The sequence below is a fragment of the Acomys russatus genome, chromosome 5 (genome assembly GCF_903995435.1).
Source record: "Acomys russatus chromosome 5, mAcoRus1.1, whole genome shotgun sequence".
Lineage (NCBI taxonomy): Eukaryota > Metazoa > Chordata > Mammalia > Rodentia > Muridae > Acomys > Acomys russatus.
In genome coordinates, this window is record NC_067141.1 from 60,813,425 (window position 1) to 60,831,595 (window position 18,171).

At 48.0% G+C, this 18,171-nt stretch overlaps 2 protein-coding genes across 3 annotated transcripts in view; one reads left to right on the forward strand and one right to left on the reverse strand.

The window, feature by feature from the left end:
* The window catches only part of Mms19 (MMS19 homolog, cytosolic iron-sulfur assembly component), a 36,731-nt gene extending 32,236 nt beyond the window's left edge, over positions 1-4,495 (reverse strand). For both annotated transcript variants that reach the window (XM_051146570.1, XM_051146569.1), the window contains exon 1: positions 4,335-4,495. In XM_051146570.1, coding sequence (XP_051002527.1) covers positions 4,335-4,449 — 115 coding nt within the window. In that variant the 5' untranslated portion in view covers positions 4,450-4,495. The remainder of the gene's footprint in view (positions 1-4,334) is intronic.
* A 522-nt stretch (positions 4,496-5,017) lies between these two features.
* The window catches only part of Ubtd1 (ubiquitin domain containing 1), a 57,263-nt gene continuing 44,109 nt past the window's right edge, over positions 5,018-18,171 (forward strand). Inside the window, exon 1 of the mRNA XM_051146572.1 lies at positions 5,018-5,345. Within this exon, the coding sequence (XP_051002529.1) occupies positions 5,276-5,345 (70 nt within the window). The 5' untranslated portion in view covers positions 5,018-5,275. The remainder of the gene's footprint in view (positions 5,346-18,171) is intronic.

Below are 18,171 nucleotides of genomic sequence, written 5' to 3' on the forward strand. Positions count from 1 at the left end.
GGGGAGTTTCGAGACAGGGTTTCTCTGTGTGGCCTTGGCTGTCCTGGACTCGCTTTGTAGACTAGGCTGGTCTTGAACTTATAGAGATCCGCCTGCCTCTGCCTCCCGAATGCTGGGATTAAAGGTGTCCACCACCAACACCTGGCTAGCCAGGGATTTCTTAAGAAAACCCTCTGCCTATTTGGGGCAGAAAGACCACCATTTGGCATCCCCCCAGTAATATAAACAAGGGTAACAGAAGGAACACATATACAGGCTGAGCTATTTATCTCGGACTGGCCTCTATAACTCACAGCATTCTTCCTGGTAAAGGCTCCTAAGAGACGGCACTACAAAGGTGAGCCATCTTGTGGGCCTGGGCTACTAATTTTACGTCACTGCAAGTTTCCCAAATGAAAATAGTCAAAATACACAGAAATACTAAATTATGTCTTTGTACTCCTGGGGTAAGAGAACCTATAATAAAGACTTACAATAAAGAGTCATTTTTCCAGGCCGGACAGTGGTGGCGGCAAAAAAAAAAATTCTTTTTCCCAAGGGTAGCTTTACTGGTACAAAGGAACAGTATAAGTTCTGTCCCCTTTATATAGGAGGCCTAAGTTTTTCCAGTGTATCCAGGATTTTCTATCTAGTGATGGATTTGCCAGCACTTCCTAACTTCTCGCGCTTTCCTCAGCCAGGTGAGCTCCTGTGGAACATGGAGACGTACCACGTAGTCACTGACCCAGAAGGCACAATCAGATCTCTGTCTGACAGAGCTGCAGCCCAGGGCTGTGGAGCGGTGTGGGGGAAGCGCAGCAACAGAATGGAAGGAAGGCCCTCAGGAAGAGGCTCCAGCCAGGCTCGCAGCAAGGCCACTTGTGGGGCCCTGTCAGGTAAGAGCTGGCCAGGTGAAAGAGGCCCTAAGGTCACGTCCAGCGCTGTATGGCTCACACCTACCACTCCAGCACCTGGGTCAGAAGCACAAGCTCACCCTTGGTTACTCAAGCAGCTTGAGGCCAGCCTGCTGACACCACGAGGCCCTGTCTCACAATCCAAGCACAACCTTTCTGATGACACCACACTCATTTCTCCACAACTACTCTTTACTCTTTAACAATAATTTCACTCCAGGAATAGTGGTTTCTTCTGGCAACCAAAAATGTAGCAAAATACAACAGAAAACCCTAGTGATAGGAGGAAAAGTACCTATATCCATTATCTAAAAATGCAGCATGTCCAAAAATCGCTCCATCCAAGATCAGCTCCCTTCCCAGCCTGCTTTTGGATAAAGTTACTTCTTTTTCCTGGCCTCAGGCTCAAAACGCTGGGTTCATCTAGGATACTCTTTTCATTTCCCTCAGGTTTTAGAGCTAACTGAGCCTCAAATTCAACAGATTCTTCTCATCTTTAAAAAAAAAAATTTTTTTTTTAATTTTTACTTTATATGTGTTGTTGTTTGCTTGCATGCGTATCTGTGTGTGGGGTGTCAGCTTCCTTGGAACTGTAGTTACAGACAGTTGTGAACTGCCATGTGGGTGCTGGGAATTGAACTGGGGTCCTCTGGAAGAGCAGCCAAGTGAGTGCTCTTAACCGCTGAGCCATCTCTCCAGCCCCATCTTCCTGCATCTTTAATTCCAGTCACATCTTGTGTATGTGGAGGTCAGAAGACAACTTTCGAGAATCTGTTCTCTCCTTCCACCATGTGTGTGTGTCCAGAGGATTGAACTCGGGATATCAAGCACTGTTTACTCACTCGGCCACCTTACTGGCTCCTAAGTAAGTTTATGATGTATCTACTTCTAAAGTTCCAGGGGACTTTGCTGGTAGAAACAGTAGGGTTAGATGTGGGTATGTACACATACTGGTGAAACAAATCTGCTAGTGAGTGCAAGAATGGGTGGGAGGCCCATTACAGAGTCGGAAGTGAGACGCTGTCTAGCCAAGGTAATAAGGAAATCCTGGAGGAACAGCACTGATTTGGATTAGACGGAGCTAACGGAAGGAAGTGGAAGGAACGCACTCAGGAAGTAGAGAATGAAGGCTGGTGCCGGGAACTAGAGGTCCAAGAGGTCAGCGGTGAGAATGGAGGCTGAGACCACGCACTGGCTGTCTCTGAATGTCTGCTTGAGAGGCCTTAATCCCTGGGCAGCCAAGTCATTTCCCTTCTAGTACTTGCAAGTTCTTGGGAGCTGACAACTATTTCTACCAGAACCCTCCCCCACCCGGGTGCTAGGCAGAGTTGGCAGCTCCTTTCTGATCACAGGCCCTTCCTCCTGACGTGCTCAGTGTGAACACAGATTGATTCAGGATAGAGAAAGGGCATCACATGCTGCGGGTAGCTCAACACCGTCCAGTTACCACAGCCTAACAACGAATATGATCCATAAGACTGAGAATAAATCACAACAGGGTTCACTTACATAGGTGCTGCAGAGTTTATTTTAAGCCATCCGAAAGCTTAGGCTCCTTTCTTTCTTTCTTTCTTTTTTAGACAAAGCAAAATGTATTTTACAAAAATATAAGAATGTAGGCAGTTAATTTAAGTCATCTGTTCCAGATGTGTTATGCATCCCCAAAGTCCAAAATTATTGTTCCAAAAATGCACAAATGTGGAAGAACAGTATTGTGTGTGTGTGTATAAATACACATATACATAAAATATATGCCTCTGTACAAAACAAGTTCCTGATATAATTCATTGGATGTAAGTTTTACCTCTAAATAAACTATAAACACTAGTCAATGATGAGTACTCTAAAGTAATTACAGATAAATGTATTGATATCTGCAGTTTAAATGGGTAAGTATGTGATAATTCAAATTACAGAAAAAAAATGTTAGTGATAGGCTCTAAGTGGTGGGTGTGTGAGCCTTTAAAAATTCTTAAGTTAGGAAGGGGTAGTGCATTCCTTTAATCCCAGCACTAGGGAGGCAGAGGCATTGGGATCTCTAAGTTCAAAGCCAGTGTGGTCTACAAAGAGAGTATTAGGACAGTCTGGGCTATACAGAGAAATCTTGTCTCAAAACAAACAAAAACAAAAAACCCTGCAAAACAATAAATAAATAAAATTCTTTAGGTTTTGTTAAATGCTAGGAAATTCCCATAGTAAAATACTGGAGAAAATAAATTGATAATACTTCATAACAGACCATACTTGGTAAAGTTGAAAAATGTTAGCTTGATACAGAGGCTCACACAGTAGCTGAGGCTGGCCTAGGACTCACTAGCAAACTTGCCATCCTCCTGCCAACTCCTGGAACTTAAGGCATGCACTACCAAACTCAGCCAGTAGCAGGCATTTTTTGCCCCTTGATGCTTCCAACTCATATACTTCCCTCTTACAACACAGTTGTCTCTCTCACTACATTATAATCTTTTGGTGGCCATAGATAGTATTCAATTTGTATTTTTGTTCCAAATTCTTTTCATTCTGGGCGAAAAAAAATATGTGCTCAGTAACAACAGAATGGCAGAATGAAAGTGAAAGACTGCTAAAGACTAGCATCTGTTTCTAGCAGTTCATTTCTCATATATTCTAAAAGTTAATCTGTTCAGCTTGCAAACAAAACCTTCTCCTCCCAAGCACATAAAATTTCCAAAAGTAAATAAAAAAAACAACTTGTATCTATATCCATTTTGTGTTCCATTTCTTAAATCTGATTCTGGAGGACTATCATTCAACATTCGGGATGAATTCCAAGTAGGCTTCCTGGAATTTTATTTGTTCAAATCCTGGATAAACGTGGAACTAAAAGATTCCTGAAACTGGAACTCTGGGAAGAAGGTTAACAAATGAGATATTAAAGTCATGAGGATAATTTACCAAAAAACCCCTACTAAGATAGGTGAGTGAAGCCTTAAGAGACACGCCCACTGACCCGGACCCAGACTGGCTCCTCCCTTCCTCCATCCAATTACAACCACTCAGACAGCCGTGGCTCACGCTACTTCGAGGAAGGTAAGAGATCGGAGTGTAACCCTTGGAGCCCGCCTTCTCACGTTAACACTCCACAAATAACGCAAGCACCTGGTTTGGACCTGAACACCCGAGTCCAAGTCCCAGCTCCACTTCCGGGCCGGTCTATGCCCTAACAAGTCTTACTACTCTGGCGTGGCCTCGGGGGTCCTCATCGGAGAAATGTAATGATTCTCTATGGACTACAGCGAGATGCGGGATGCAAAGGAAGCTTTAGGGAGGGTTCAAGGGACTCTCTTAACTTGTTAGAGCTGTAGCCAGAGGACCAATCACAATCACCTCTCCCTTCACACCCTTCCCGCCGTGCGCTGGAGCTGAGGCCGCTCCCTGAGGTCCGGCCCCTGCAGAAGCCTCGCAGCGCTTGCTTTGCCATACCTGCAGCCACCTGGTCAGCGGGCCCCTCCTGCTGACCCATGACGAAGTCTTGCACGAGGCCACACAGGGCGCTCATAGGCGCCGCTGCCTCCTCTAGAGCGGTGGCGGCAGCCATGACGCGGGCCAGAGACCGTGGGAGGGGAAGTAGGTGTTGCCACAAGACGCGCCTCTCCGCGCACGCGCCTCCACAGCCAATAGGTGGGCGCAGGCCTCGGGGGCGGGGCACTTCTAGGTCACGTGCCTGCCGGCTCTGGGCCAGGCGGTTCCATGAGGGACCTAACGGCCCCGCCCCGGAGGGCGGGGCCTGGATCGGGGCGCGGCTCGGGGAGGGGAAGCGACTGCTGGGCACGCAGCCGGGGCGGTTGAGGACGCCTAATTCCCGGCCGCTCTCCCGGGGAGACGGACGGCAGGGCGGGCACCTGGCTGGGTGGGGCCGAGGGGCGGTGCGCACCCTAGGGGAAGCCAATGAGAAAACCAGGCCCGGCCCGAGGGGCGGTGCCGTCGGTCACATGCGCACCTGGGGCGGCTGGAGGCGGTGGCGCGGGCAACCGGAGCGGGAGGAAGGGAGCGGGGCCGGGCCGGGGCGGGGTTAGGCAGGTGAGTGACAGGCTCCGGGGGGCCGGCCCCAGCTGGGAGCCCGGAGTGATCCAGGAGTAGCTGCGGCGGTGTCCGCCCCCTCCCTCCACCCCTCCACCCGGGCTGCTCTCTGGCCGGTCACTGTCGCGGGCCCCCCTGGCCTGGCCACTTCCCTCTCCCCTGGCCCGTAAAGTTTGTGGTGAAGCCGGCGTCGGACAGAGCGCACCCCAGGGGAGATCCAGGCGCTCCCGATGTCGGGCTGCGGGAGTCGTTGACCCGGGGACGCCGCCGTTCGGGGCAGCAGCGTGGAGGAGCAGCCGGCCGCCCGCCGCCTCCGGTGCATGGGGACCGGCTGAGAAGCCAGCATGGGCAACTGCGTGGGGAGACAGCGCCGGGAGAGGCCGGCTGCTCCGGGACACCCCCGCAAGCGAGCAGGTAACGCCAGGAAAGGCAACGAGGTCCCGGAGCGCCGCCAGTTGGCCCCTGCCTTGCCCGAACCTTGGGGTTCTCAAGCGACCTCGCTCGGCGCCCGGTGCCTGGGTTCCCCCATGGCTTCTCAGAGCCAGACGGGGCCCTCCCCGGCGCGGCTGGCTGGAAAGCGAGTTGGGGTAACTGCGAGCGCTGACCCGGCTGAGAGGCCAACTCGTTCACACCGGGAAGCTGGGGGTGGGGGCGGGGGCAGGAAATGTTTCCAGACCTCGGCGAGGCCAGCGGAGGGGGCCAGACGAGTGCGCCTCTGGTCTGGCAGCCCCAGCCGGGGTCGGGGCGCGGCGTGGGCAGCCTGCGTCCCCAGAAGTCGGAACGAGCGAGGCGAACATAGATAGCCGCTCCTTCACTGTGTCATTATCGGGTTGCGGATCGTGTCTTCGGGAATCCGACTTGCGAAAGCAGTATAGAAACATGGGATGGAAATCTTTATTTCCACCCACCCCTCCGCAGGGCTTTTTAGAGTCTCCCGGCCGTCTGGGAGTCTAGGAAAGGTGGGGTGCGGGGTAAGCGTTGTCTTCCGTGTTTGTTAGGAACCTTCTCATCCCTTGGAATGGGATCCCTCTCAGCCATGAGAATGGGTTCTGCTCTCTGGCGGTCTGCGAAGCTCCAACAGCGCGTCGCTCTCTTACTTTCTTGGTACAGCCCTCCTGTCCTGGCGCTGCGTCTGAGGGTCATTTCCCTGGGTCTTGTACTCCCTTCTCTGAGGGTGTTGCAAGGAACTTATGCAAATGATAAACTGTGGAGCACAAAGAGCCCTTCAAGACTGGTCCGAATTTCCAGAGCTGCCTCCCTTCTATGTAAAACCGCAGATCCAGAGAGGTTGGGCAGCTTCTCCTAAGTCACACAGCTAGTTAGAAGTGCAACTGGGTCTGGAATCCCTTCTCCTCTTCCTCCTTGTTACCTCTTTTATGTAAGAGGAGCCACAGGCGCAGTTGTTAATGAAGTGGAAACTCTAGTTGGAGTTTCCTGTCTGCTTTGACACTGAAGGTGTGTTGTTTTGCTTGGGGAAACTGGGAAGGAGGAGGGAGAGAGCCACAGGGGCAGCGTGTCTGTGTGGTAGACAGGATGACTCGGGCAAGCAAAAACAATTTCATAGGAGGATGGGGTAAAACCTACCAAAATCCTCTTGAAAGCAACCCTGGCCATTCTTCTGACCAAAGCCTTTTGTTCATACATTCATTCATTCAATCACTCAGCAGCTACTTCATATGTGTGTGTATGCACTGTCCTTGATTTTGCAGCGTGTTTTCATGGTGGACTACCCTTTCCTACCTCAAACCTCCTCTGCACTGCTTCCTTTCTTCGCTGTCCTTATCCTGGTTTCCTTTCTTTCTAATTTTTTCTTCCAGTGTTGAGAGTCAGGAGTCTGTTGAAGCATTCTACCGCTGAGTTGCAACTCTAGCCTCTAGCTCTCCTTTTTGATTCTTCTTGCCCACCCTCAGCCTGCTATATACCTGTGGCTCAGTTTGACATTCTGGGTTTTCCAATTGCACTCCAAGAGATAGTTTACTTTGTTGCACAACTCTCTGTACCTGAAAAAGACCCCTGTCTCCTAGTGATCAGCTTGATTCCCAGACCCCCATGTCTAGGTAGACATAGGTGCTGTGGTTACCCTCAGGCCCAGCCCCTCTACAGCAAGCGCTGCACTTCTTTACTTGCCTCTCCTTTACTCCGCTGACTTGTCCATGTCTTTCTGACAGCGAGTCACAGGGCTGCTAGGTTCTCCACCAGCAGGTCTTACAAACATGCCCCTTCTCACTTGCTTCCTTCGCTCGTGGCCATGTCAAGCCCATCTATTCCCCCAGGCTGCAGCGAGCGCTCTCCATCAGTCACTCGCTCTTCTAATACTGCACACAGTGTTCCTCTAGAAGCCACTGTGTGTTTAGACTGAAATTTTAATGTTCAAAAGTTTTTCTGTACCTTCTACCTCTACAAGGCCTTTAACTTTCAAGACTGTACAAGTCTTACCTGGTCCTTTCAGAACCAATTCCTTCCTCTTCCCTGACATTAAGGCCAGCAATGTTAGCATAAACCATTTCCCTTTTATGAGAGCCTTTCTTCAGAGTATACCTCAAAATCCCAAATTCATCCATCCATCTATCTCCTTTGTTTTTATTTCTTTTTTTCTGAGATGTAGCCTCAAAATATAGTGTAAGCAGACTGGCCTGAAATTCCCTATGTACCTAGTGTAGCCATGTAGCCTAGGCTGGTTTTGAATTCTCCAGTTTCCAGAGTGTTGGAATTACAGGAGTCTACTACCATATCCTACCTTTAATTTTTTTAATTAGCATATAAAACAATAGGTTAAATTTTTGACATTTTCATATGTGTCACATCCTCTGCTCATACCCACATCCCCTGAAGCACCTGGCCTGGAAGGCCCCCATCCCCTCAGAATGATGGCTTCTGAGAACTGCAGATACTTACCTATGCCACTTTCTCAACAATTACCTGCTCTGTGTTATTAGTCATGCCTTTGAAGTTCACAGTCCTCCATCAGCAGCCACCACTTTAAGCCTGGAGACCTGGGTTCTGTCTTTTGCTGTTTGCCGGTCTGTTTCTGTCACTCACTCACACAACCATGTGTACACAGAATCAGCACTTAGCACGGTGGCTCCTACAGAGGAAGCACTCAGTGTCTATTACTGTAGAAAGCTAACCTCACTTCATCCTGCCACTTTAATCTTTTATGCAAACATTTTGCTGAAGTATATCTCTACTTTTTTTTTTTTTTTTTTTTTTTTTTACCTGCTAGTGAATGGTTCTTTTAATTCTGTGGACCCTGCTGTGAATAGCTTTATTCATAGTCCAAAGCCGAGGGCTACCCTGGAGGGTGACAGATTTGATACAAGGGAAGGAATCCCTCTTAACGTCACAGCGTGTACTTGGCATCCTGTAAAATCTGTGGCTTACCTTTTAACAGGGACATAGTTTCATGTTGTAAGACTAATGCCTAGAACTGCAGGGTGGCTCAGACTTAGAACCCTGGCTTATAATGTGAAGGACCCTCCACTGAATCCCCAGCACAGGGTGCAGGGTGTGCCTGATTCTTCCCTGTAACTGAAGCATAACTTTCACTTTCCTTTGTTCTGAATAGAGAGAGAGACAGGGAACCAAAGGCAGTAAGATGGCTCAGCAGGTAAAGGCACTTGGCACCAAGCCTGACCACCCAAGTTTAATACTTGAGATCCACATGATAGAAGAAGATAACTTTCTTTCTTTTATTTTTTTAAATATGTGTTTGTTTATTATGTATATAGTGCACATCAGATCACATTACAGATGGTTGTGAGCCACCATGTGATTGCTGGAAATTGAACTCAGGACCTCTGGAAGAGCAGTTGGTGCTCTTAGCTGCTGAGCCATCTCTCTAGCCCCCAGGAAGACAACTTTCTGAACCTTTTTCTCTGATTTCCACACTCATGTCCAGAACAATGTATACATGTGTGTATGTGCGTGCACACTCATAAATACATGCAAAACATTTGTTAAGAACTTTAAATTTTTTATTTTTTGGTTTTTTTGAGACAGGGTTTCCTGTGTAATAGCCCTGCTGTCCTAGGCTTGCTTTATAGACCAGGCTAGCCTCCAACTCACAGAGATCTGCCTTCCTCTGCCTCCCAAATGCTGTGATTACAGGTGTACACCATCACACCCAGGTAAAACATTTTTTTAAAAGAGAAACGGAGTCACTGTGCAGTAGCACACGTCTGTAATCCCAGCACTGGGAGGAGGCAGAGGAAGGTGGATCTTTGTGAGTTTGAGGCCAGCCTGGTCTACAAAGTGAGTCCAGGACAGCCAAGGCTACACAGAGAAACCCTGTCTGGAAAAACCAAAAACCAAACCAAAAAACCAAAGAGAGAGAGAGGGAGGCAGGGGATCAGACCCAAATGACGGCACGCCTTTTGAGTCCCAGCACTCTGCATGCTTAGGCAGAAGAATCTGAGTTTGAGGCCAGACTTGTCTGCATCCTAAGTTTTGGGCCAACCAGGGCTACATGGTGAGACCCTGTCTCAAAACACAAAACAACAACAACAAATCAAGAAGAAGAACCTGACGTGTGGCCCTGGGCCTCTGACCTGGGCATGTCAGCAAGCACCTCTGAGCCACATATCTAATTTGTCAGAGGGGACAAAGTTATTCAAGGACATTTGTGCTGTTTTATCATAATCCTAAAGGTGATTGTTCCAAACTGGAGTTATTAAAGTGAAGTGCACCTTATAGTGCTACCCTTTGTCCTTAATTCTGTCTTCTCCGTCATTTGACAAGTGAAACAGGCTCAATGCCCCTGGTCAAGGAATCTTCGTCAGAGGACATTTGCTGGAGTCGGTTCTCTCTGGGTACCATGTAGTCTGTGGCAGTCAAACACTGGCGCTTGGTAGTGGTAGCAGGATCCTTCACTTACTGAACCATCTTGCCGGCCTGATTGTTACTGTTGTGTTTTTAAATAGAAATAAATTATTGTTTATGTGTATTGTGCTTGTGTCTATAGGTGCTCACAGAAGCAAGAAGAGTATTGGCTCTCCTAGAGCTAGAGTTACCAACGGTTGTGAACCATCCAGTGTGGGTGCTAGGCACTGAACTCAGCAAGTGCTCTGGACTGCTGAGCGGGTGATGTCTCTGGCCCCAAAATAAGTGTTGTTTACTAGCCACATTTGTTTCAGTTTCCACGTGGAATTCATTCAAATATTAGTGATTGGGGAAAGGAATAGCATGCATTTACTGTACTCTTGACTGTTTAGTGACATCTGACAACTACAGCTGTCAAAGAAACTAATGTATTTTTAAATACATTTATTGAGACATAGTCCTTAATTTTTCTTACTATGTAGCCCCTTTAAAGATATATTTTTATTGTTGCTCTGAATACATCCCTAGTAGGCTCGTGTTCCCTTTTTCTAGATACTGACTTGCCTGGATGCTTCCAAGACTGCTTGAGGATTTACTCCTGGGGAGGGTACTTCCCACAATACCTCAGGTACATCCAAGTCAGCAACTGGGTCCCCAGTCATGGCAAGAGAAATCGAGGTGGTGGAACAGGCCAGTCTATTGCATGGCCCCACCCTTTGAGAATGTGGCAGGGCTGAAACCCAAATGACTGACCCTGTGATGTGCCAGGTGGATCCACTTACGTTCTGGACACCCAAGCTCAGGGGGCAGAGCCCTGGGCCCTGATCCAGCCTGGCTGGGCTCGGCTCTGTGGTTGCAGAGAGTCTGCTTCTTGTGGGGGCTGTGGCTAGTCTCAAAGGACTAATTGAGCAGCTTCTCCATTTGCTCAGTAAATATTTACTGAGCGGCAGGCACCTTGCTGGCTGTGGACAGGCACGGTCCTTAGCCACACAGAGCTTACAGTCTTGGGGGTACAGACAATAAGCACAAGAAAGTTGCATGTTGTTACCATGTGATGATGCTTATAGTTATTATGTATTATGTATGCCAGTGACGTCCACGGTTATAATTGACCCATCCTCTCCAGCCTGCTTGTTCTCTACCTCTACCATCCCAGTGGTTTCCCGCATTTACTCACCGAAGTCAGGCTGAATCCCCACTTCTGTTACCCCAGGGTTATTTTTGTCTCAGTTATTGGTGACTTCATTTTTCAGTTCCTCAGGCCCCCAAAACTCTCAAGTTTCCCTTGTCTCATGTTCCATATCCATTTAATCAATAAATCCTGTTGGCTTTGCCCTGGGTGTATTCTGAACCTGACTCTCTCCCTTCTGTACTGACTTCACCCTGGCTAAGCGAGCCATCATGGGCCTCTCAACTGACCTCCTGCTTCCTCCTTTGTCTCTCTCTTTTTTTTTTCTTTTTTTTGGTTTTTCGAGACAGGGTTTCTCTGTGTAGCCTTGACTGTCCTGGACTCACTTTGTAGACCAGGCTGGCCTCGAACTCACAGCGATCCACCTGCCTCTGCCTCCCGAGTGCTGGGATTAAAGACGTGCGCCACCACGCCCGGCCTCCTCCTTTGTCTCTTAACAGACAGTTTCTCCCTCAGCAGCCAGAGTGATGCTGTGAACTGTAAGTCAGAGTTTGCTACTCCCTTGCTCAGCCCTTCCCGTCACTCCTCAGCTTATCCCGTGTCCGTGTCAGGGCCTACAAGGCATCTATTTACTTTTCGTTAGGCATCTCTCTTCATTCCCCCTTCCAGCCCCTTGAAATCTGAAGTGGTCCATCCTCTCCTTTGCCCTCCCAGGCCATCCTTTTGGAAAATCGTTCCTCCTCCCTTTGCTCCTGGCATTATCTGTTTCCATTCCCTTTTCTGTTTTCCTTCATAATCTATATCATCACTTCATATTGACTGCATCCTCTTCCTCTGTGTAGTCAGAGATTTGGTCTTGAGTGCCAAGAGCAATGCTTAACATAGTAGGTGCCTAGTATTTCTTGGATGAGTTAGCGTGTAGCAGAGTTAGTGGAATCTGCAGAGGATCTAAATGAGCCTGCCTGTGTTAGAGCAGGTATCCTGAGGAAGGGACCTTGGCTACAACCTCAGAGGGCCTAGGACCAGCATGCCCCTTGCCCAGGAATGGATATGCCTTCTAGTGTCTGGGGTGTGATTCTCAGTTGGAGCGTCCTGCTGGGAGACGTAGAGCACCGCCACTGTGAAGGTCCTAACTAGCCAGGAGCACTGTTGTTTGATGTGTGCAGGCTCCCCCGGTGTTCATAGTCCATAACTCACAGGGCAGGGAAGAGTGGCCCCATAGAATGTGAGGCAGGAAGTCAAGCAATGTGGATTCCAGGTCTCGTCACCATTGATTTGTTAGAGCATTTTTAGAATCATAGGATTTTAGAGCTGAAAAGAAACCTAGAGATTTCTTTAACCTCTTTTTTTTTTTTTTTTTTTTCTTATCCGGCTATTAAAAAGGAGAACAAAGGTGTATCTGCTCCCTACCTAGTTCACAGAGATATGTGGCATGTTGTATCAAAACTGTGTGGGCTCTGTCAAGTATTGATCCTGTTGAGGTCAAGAAGTATGGGAATAGTCAAGGTCAAATGTATTCAAAAAGGGGGAAGCAGGTAGTCTGCTACATTCATGATTGGGTTTGTAGAGCAGGTCATTTGCTTTATGCTTTATTTATCCTCTCTGTATAGATGAATATATAAGCTGTATATACAGATGTATGTGCATATATGACCATATTTGTAATTCACTGCAACAAGAAGTTATGAGGATACGGTTAGCTAAATAATTTTAAATTCTTTCCATGGTCTCAATCCAGGTTTTCACCTGACATTGGTAGGAAAAGCTTTGGATCTTTTCGCCATGCTAGTTTGTGTGGCTTTGGATGAGCCTCAGTTTCCCTGTTAGTATAATGGAGAGATTGTCTCTCTGTTGACCTCGCAGACTCTGGATGAAAAGGAGCCTTTGTGAACTTAGACGGTTTCCGTTCAAAGCTACAGGATTTTACAAAGACATATCCACTGACCGTTACTCTTTCTAAGGTGCACAACTATAAAAGGTCCAGTTTAAAACCTGTTGTGGATGGGAATCACTGAAGTGATTGACTCTCCTGAGTAAGATAGAAGCAGCATAAAGATCCTTTTGTAACTTTGCCTTGTAAAGCACCTGCTTGGTGGGAGTGGGAACCGCCACAGGTCTGCTCAAAAGCTTTGTATCAAAAAGAAGAGAGTTCTGGGTGGTGAGAAAGTGATGGGGCAGAGCCGGGTGACGTGGCACATGCCTGTAATCCTAGCACCCTAGGAGGCAGAGACAGGAGGATTTCTGTGAATTTGAGGCCTGCCTAGTCTACAAAGGGAGTCCAGGACAGCCAAGGCTACAAAGAGAAACCCTGTCCTGAAAAACTAACTAAACAAAACTGACGGGGCAGAACTGAGCTGTCCTTCCTGTAACTGTCTAACAATGTGAGCACCTCTGAGGCCCAGGGCTGAGGATTCCCACCTGAGTGCTCCCACTGCTGGGCTGTTAGGGTGATTCCACCTATGAACCTTGCTTAGTCTTCTTCCTGAAAATTAGTGGTCATTTTCCCCTCCTTAATAAACAACTTAGTTAATACGCTCCACTCAGGAAGTGGAGGCACAGGAATCAGGAGTTCGAGGTCAGTTTAGGGTACATAGCAAGTCTGAGGCCAGCATGGGCTGTGCTGAAACCCCGTGTCAACTAACCATACACATAAGATGTACTTTAGTTCTTAATGGGACCAAGGATGACATCTAGGACTGTACACATGCTCGCCAAGTGCCGTACCACTTAGCTATGACCCCATTGGTTTTTAGAGGTGGTCTCACTATGTAGCTCAGACTGGCCTAAAACTTGCTGTGTAGTCCAGGCTGGCTGTGAACTCATATTTGTTAAGTGCCTTGCCTCTGCCTTCTGAGTGCTGGGATTACAGGTGTGTGGCACCATGCCGAGCTAGCATATTTTTAGTATTCATCCATATTGTAGCATGTGTCAAAGTGTCCTTTCAAAAAGAGAAATGACACCTTATTGTTCTGTTATTCTGTTTCTGTATCTTTATCCACACTAATGGTTTCTTCTTAAGTGGTGGACATTTCTGTTGGGCTCATAAAGTTTTCTGCAGTTTCCCAGGGAAACAGACAGCAGAGTTTCTTAGGTCTAGAGAAAGAGCAGGAGATCCAAACTTGAAGCCTGAAAGGTATTCCAGAGCATAAGATACATGAGCGTGGGTGTAGGCCAGGATCTCCTTTGGTCAGAAATCTGCCTTGCTTCTGGTTTCTAACTCCATAGCTGGTGGTTGGGAAAGATACATTACTGTGTTCTAATAATTCGTCTGGCTTCTAAATGTCATTTTACATCAGGCCTAGAGAGCCACTTGTCTTCTGCTCCTTTTGCAAACAAGAAGGGTAGACTTATAGTTCCCATGGGGGAAGGTAGGGTGAGTCCCAAGGCCATGCATGCACTCTTCTTTTTTTCCCTCTCTCTCAGCCTGCAAGGATAGTGTCTCTCTTGCTTTCAGAGAGGTGTGTGTGCACCATGTTTGCTCCAACCTCAACCCTGTTTTTATTGCCCTCAAGACAGCCTATCAGGAAAGGGCTGGAGCCTCTGTGGTACTGTGCCATGGAATGGCTCCTCACTTGTCCCTGTTTGTTCTGAGAGGCTGGTTCTAGGAGCCTAGAGTGAAGAGTGTATTTCCAGAGCCCCAGCCTACGTGCCTGAGGGTCAGCAAGCAGCCTGTGACTGACAGGTGAGCGAGCCCACAGGCTTCGGGTTATTTTTGAGGACTCAGAGATGCGACTAGCATCATCTAGGGCACACCACGTTCCAGCAGCATCAGGTGCAGGATCCAGGTGAGTCCTAATAACCAACGGCTGCTGTCATCATCTTTTAAATAGGGAAAGAAAGCCGGGTGTGGTGGCACACGCCTTTAATCCCAGCACTCGGGAGGCAGAGGCAGGCAGATCGCTGTGAGTTCGAGGCCAGCCTGGTCTACAAAGTGAGTCCAGGATGGCCAAGGCTACACAGAGAAACCCTGTCTCAAAAAAATAAAATAAATAAATAAATAAATAGGGAAAGAAACAGTGCCAGAGAGACAGCTTCGCCGTCCAGGGCCACACAGCTTGTTGTACCACTGCACTGAAACCCTGATGAGCTGAGAGCTCAGAGCCCTCACTTGTGTTCTCCTGTTCCTCCCTTCTTTCCTCCCTCTTTCACCCTATTCCCCTCCCCTAGGTCTTTGACAGAAGGGGACAGCCTCTCCCACCTATATATGGTCACGGCCTATCAAGTCTCATCCTGGTAGCCTGCTTATCCTTTCAGTTGGTCCTGACTCTTAATTCCATGCCCACAGCATGTGTGTTGCTGTAGTCCCGCCCTGTCTATGGGAAGCACCCAGGATGACAGTTGTGAGGTCTACAACTCTTTGTTGGAGAGCTTTCCTCTTCCCTCTACCTTGTCTAGTTTACTCCCCAGACCACACCTTCAGAGGCAGCAAAAGCCCAGCCTGTATCCACTTGGCACATAGTAGGTACTTGATAGACGTGCCTGGGTTGCTGTTTGAGGGCTTAATGCTGGAGGCGATGGAATCCCAGCCAAGATCTTGATCCTAAAGAGAGAGAGGAAAAACAAAAACAAACCAACAACAAAAAACCCATGCCAGTAGAATGTAAATGCTGTTATTTCCTCTGCCTTCTCCCAGAGTGAACCCCTACTTCCCAACTCCCAGGTGCCAGGGATTTGAAGAAAGGAGTTGCCCACGCTTTGTAGCCTTTGAATTATTCTTAAACTCCCAAGGGAAGGAAGCAAGGAGTCACGTTAGTCAGTGCTTGCAGAATCAGGCATCACTCTTTGTGATTAGTAAGATGAATGATCCCTTGCTTTGCTCAGCATTTTGTAGTTCTCAAAGTGCTTTCTCAACCACTGTGTACTGCTTGGTCCCTACAGCCTCCTGACAGTAGGCTGAGCGGGAATCACTTTTCTCTTCCAGGCACTGAGACTTGATAAGGGTCCTGAGCTGCCCTAGGTTATTTACTAGCAAACAGCAGAAGCGTGTGCATGTGTGTATGTGTATGTATGTGCTCGCACATTTTTTGCCTACATTTATGTTTGTGAACTGGTGTTCAGGGAGGCCAGAAGAGGGTATAGCATCCCCTGGGGCTGGAGTAACAAACTGTTTGTGAGCTGTTATGTGGGTGCTGGGAATTGAACCGGGAGCCTCTGGAAGAGCAGCCAGTGCTCTTCTGCTGCACCGTCTCTCCAGCTCCTCCATTGCTTCATTGCTGTGTGTGAAATCCCCAGGGCAGAGCTTCTGCTTCTGCATCAGTGGAGATCGGAGTGACTATTTAGAGTACTCGGTTAAGTATGATAGTGAGTGGGAGTGATCGGCTGAGTGCCCACGCCCGGGTTAGAGAATGGTGCTAGGGTTTTACTGCCGATAACCCAAGGCAGAGCGTCTGGTGCTTTGAAGGTGTCTGTCTTTCCCAGGGTTGAGAGGAACAGCAGTAGCTCACCCTCTTAACTTGGGAGGTCTGCTGTGCTCACCCTCTGACTCCCTGCATTGAGAGCATAGTAGGACTGACCATGGGTTTTCTTTAACCCACAAATGTAGAGTTCTTTCAGAGGAAGATATGACAGAGGAAGACTTGGTGACAGTATGGTAATTACAGTAAAAATGTTATTCCTTTAGTGTCTATTACCCCAGATCTTCTACCTTATTAACTATGTAATTTAAAAGATTTTATTTATTATTTATACAGTACTCTGCCCCCATGTGTGCCTGCGTGCCAGAAGAGGGCACCAGATCTCATTACAGATGGTTGTGAGCCACCATGTGGTTGCTGGGAATTGAACTCAGGACCTTTGGAAGAGCAGCCAGTGCTCTTAACCTCTGAGCCATCTCTCCAGCCCACTTATTTTGTTATTATTTACTGTTACTTGTGTATTTGGTGGCTGCCCTCCATCTGCCCCTTACCCAGTTAAGATAACCAACTGATGTTCAAATGCAAGGCCTGCTTCCTCAGTTATTCCCTAAGTTAACTACCTCCCTCTCCAACACCTCCAGACAGGGTTTCTCTGTGTAGCCCTGGCTGTCCTAGAACTCACCCTGTAGACCAGGCTGGCCTCAGACTCACAGAGATCACCTGCCTCTGCCTCCCTGAATGCTGGGGTTAAAGGCGTGTTCCACCACCGCTTGGCTAGCTACCATTCTTTCTAGTTCCGTTTGTTCAGGAAGGCAAGTTGTAAGCAAGTTGCCAGACAGTGATGTTATTATGGAGATAGCCTTGAATTCAGCCTCATTTTTGAAAATGTGAATCATTCACAAAAACTTGAGAACTTCAGCTCTCATTAGTAGCAAATCATTGGCAGTGCTCCCAGCTGGCCACCCTTGCTGGTGATTTCAGCAGCTGCCAGTGGCTGCTCTAGGCTGTCTCCAAACAGACTTCGACATTTCTTGTTCAGTAGGTCAAAGCTGGGGAGTGCAATCAGTTTACTGGGACCTACCTCCAGCCTGGCTCAACTCTTTCCTGAGACTCTTTGGGGGCTTCCGTCTTGGAGCTTTGCTCATTTATCTGACGTGGGTCAGCTGCAGTCACACATTGTCACCAAAACCTCTCCATACCTGATAAGCAGCACGTGGACTGAGGCTCCACTCCTGTTGGCCTACATGTAGTAAGTGCTTACACCTGTCTGTCAGCCTGTAGCAATGCCCCTGCCCCTCGGCTGAGTTTTCCTCACTTTGTGATAGTAACTACTATGTGAGACATGGAAGGAGGTTCCCACAGTATGGATGGAATGGAAGAACTTGGGCTCTAGACCATTTTTTCCTGATCCTTTCAGCCTTGGGTTCCTTCTCTGCCCTACCTGCCTACCTTCGTTTCAGCTAAGGGCTCACTGGTCTCTGAACAGGTATAGCTGGTTTACTGACGTCCTTGCCACTCGTGACTAACAGTGCCCTACTTCTGCCAGTTCTTGTGCTGTGTCTCTTGAATGTTCCAGAGAGTGCATTTGTAACAATGTTCGTGAGTCCATGTTCCCACCACCAGGGCCCCAGCATCTGGGGAAGGCCAAGCATAGCTCTGTAATAAGGAGTGTTACATACAATGTTGTTTTGTTTTGTTTTTCCTAGCAAAAGCACCCTGTTCTCTGGCGACAGACTCACACACTTTAATTTCCCAAGCCCTGTCCCATGCTGCAGGAATCGTCTCTAAAGTCAGTACAATTGATTAATCTTCTACCACATTTATGATAAGCCCCTTTTCTTTCTATCTTTCTTTTTTTTGTTTTTTGTTTTTTTTTTTTTTTTTTTTTGTTTTTGAGACAGGGTTTCTCTGTGTATCCCTGGCTGTCCTGGACTCACTT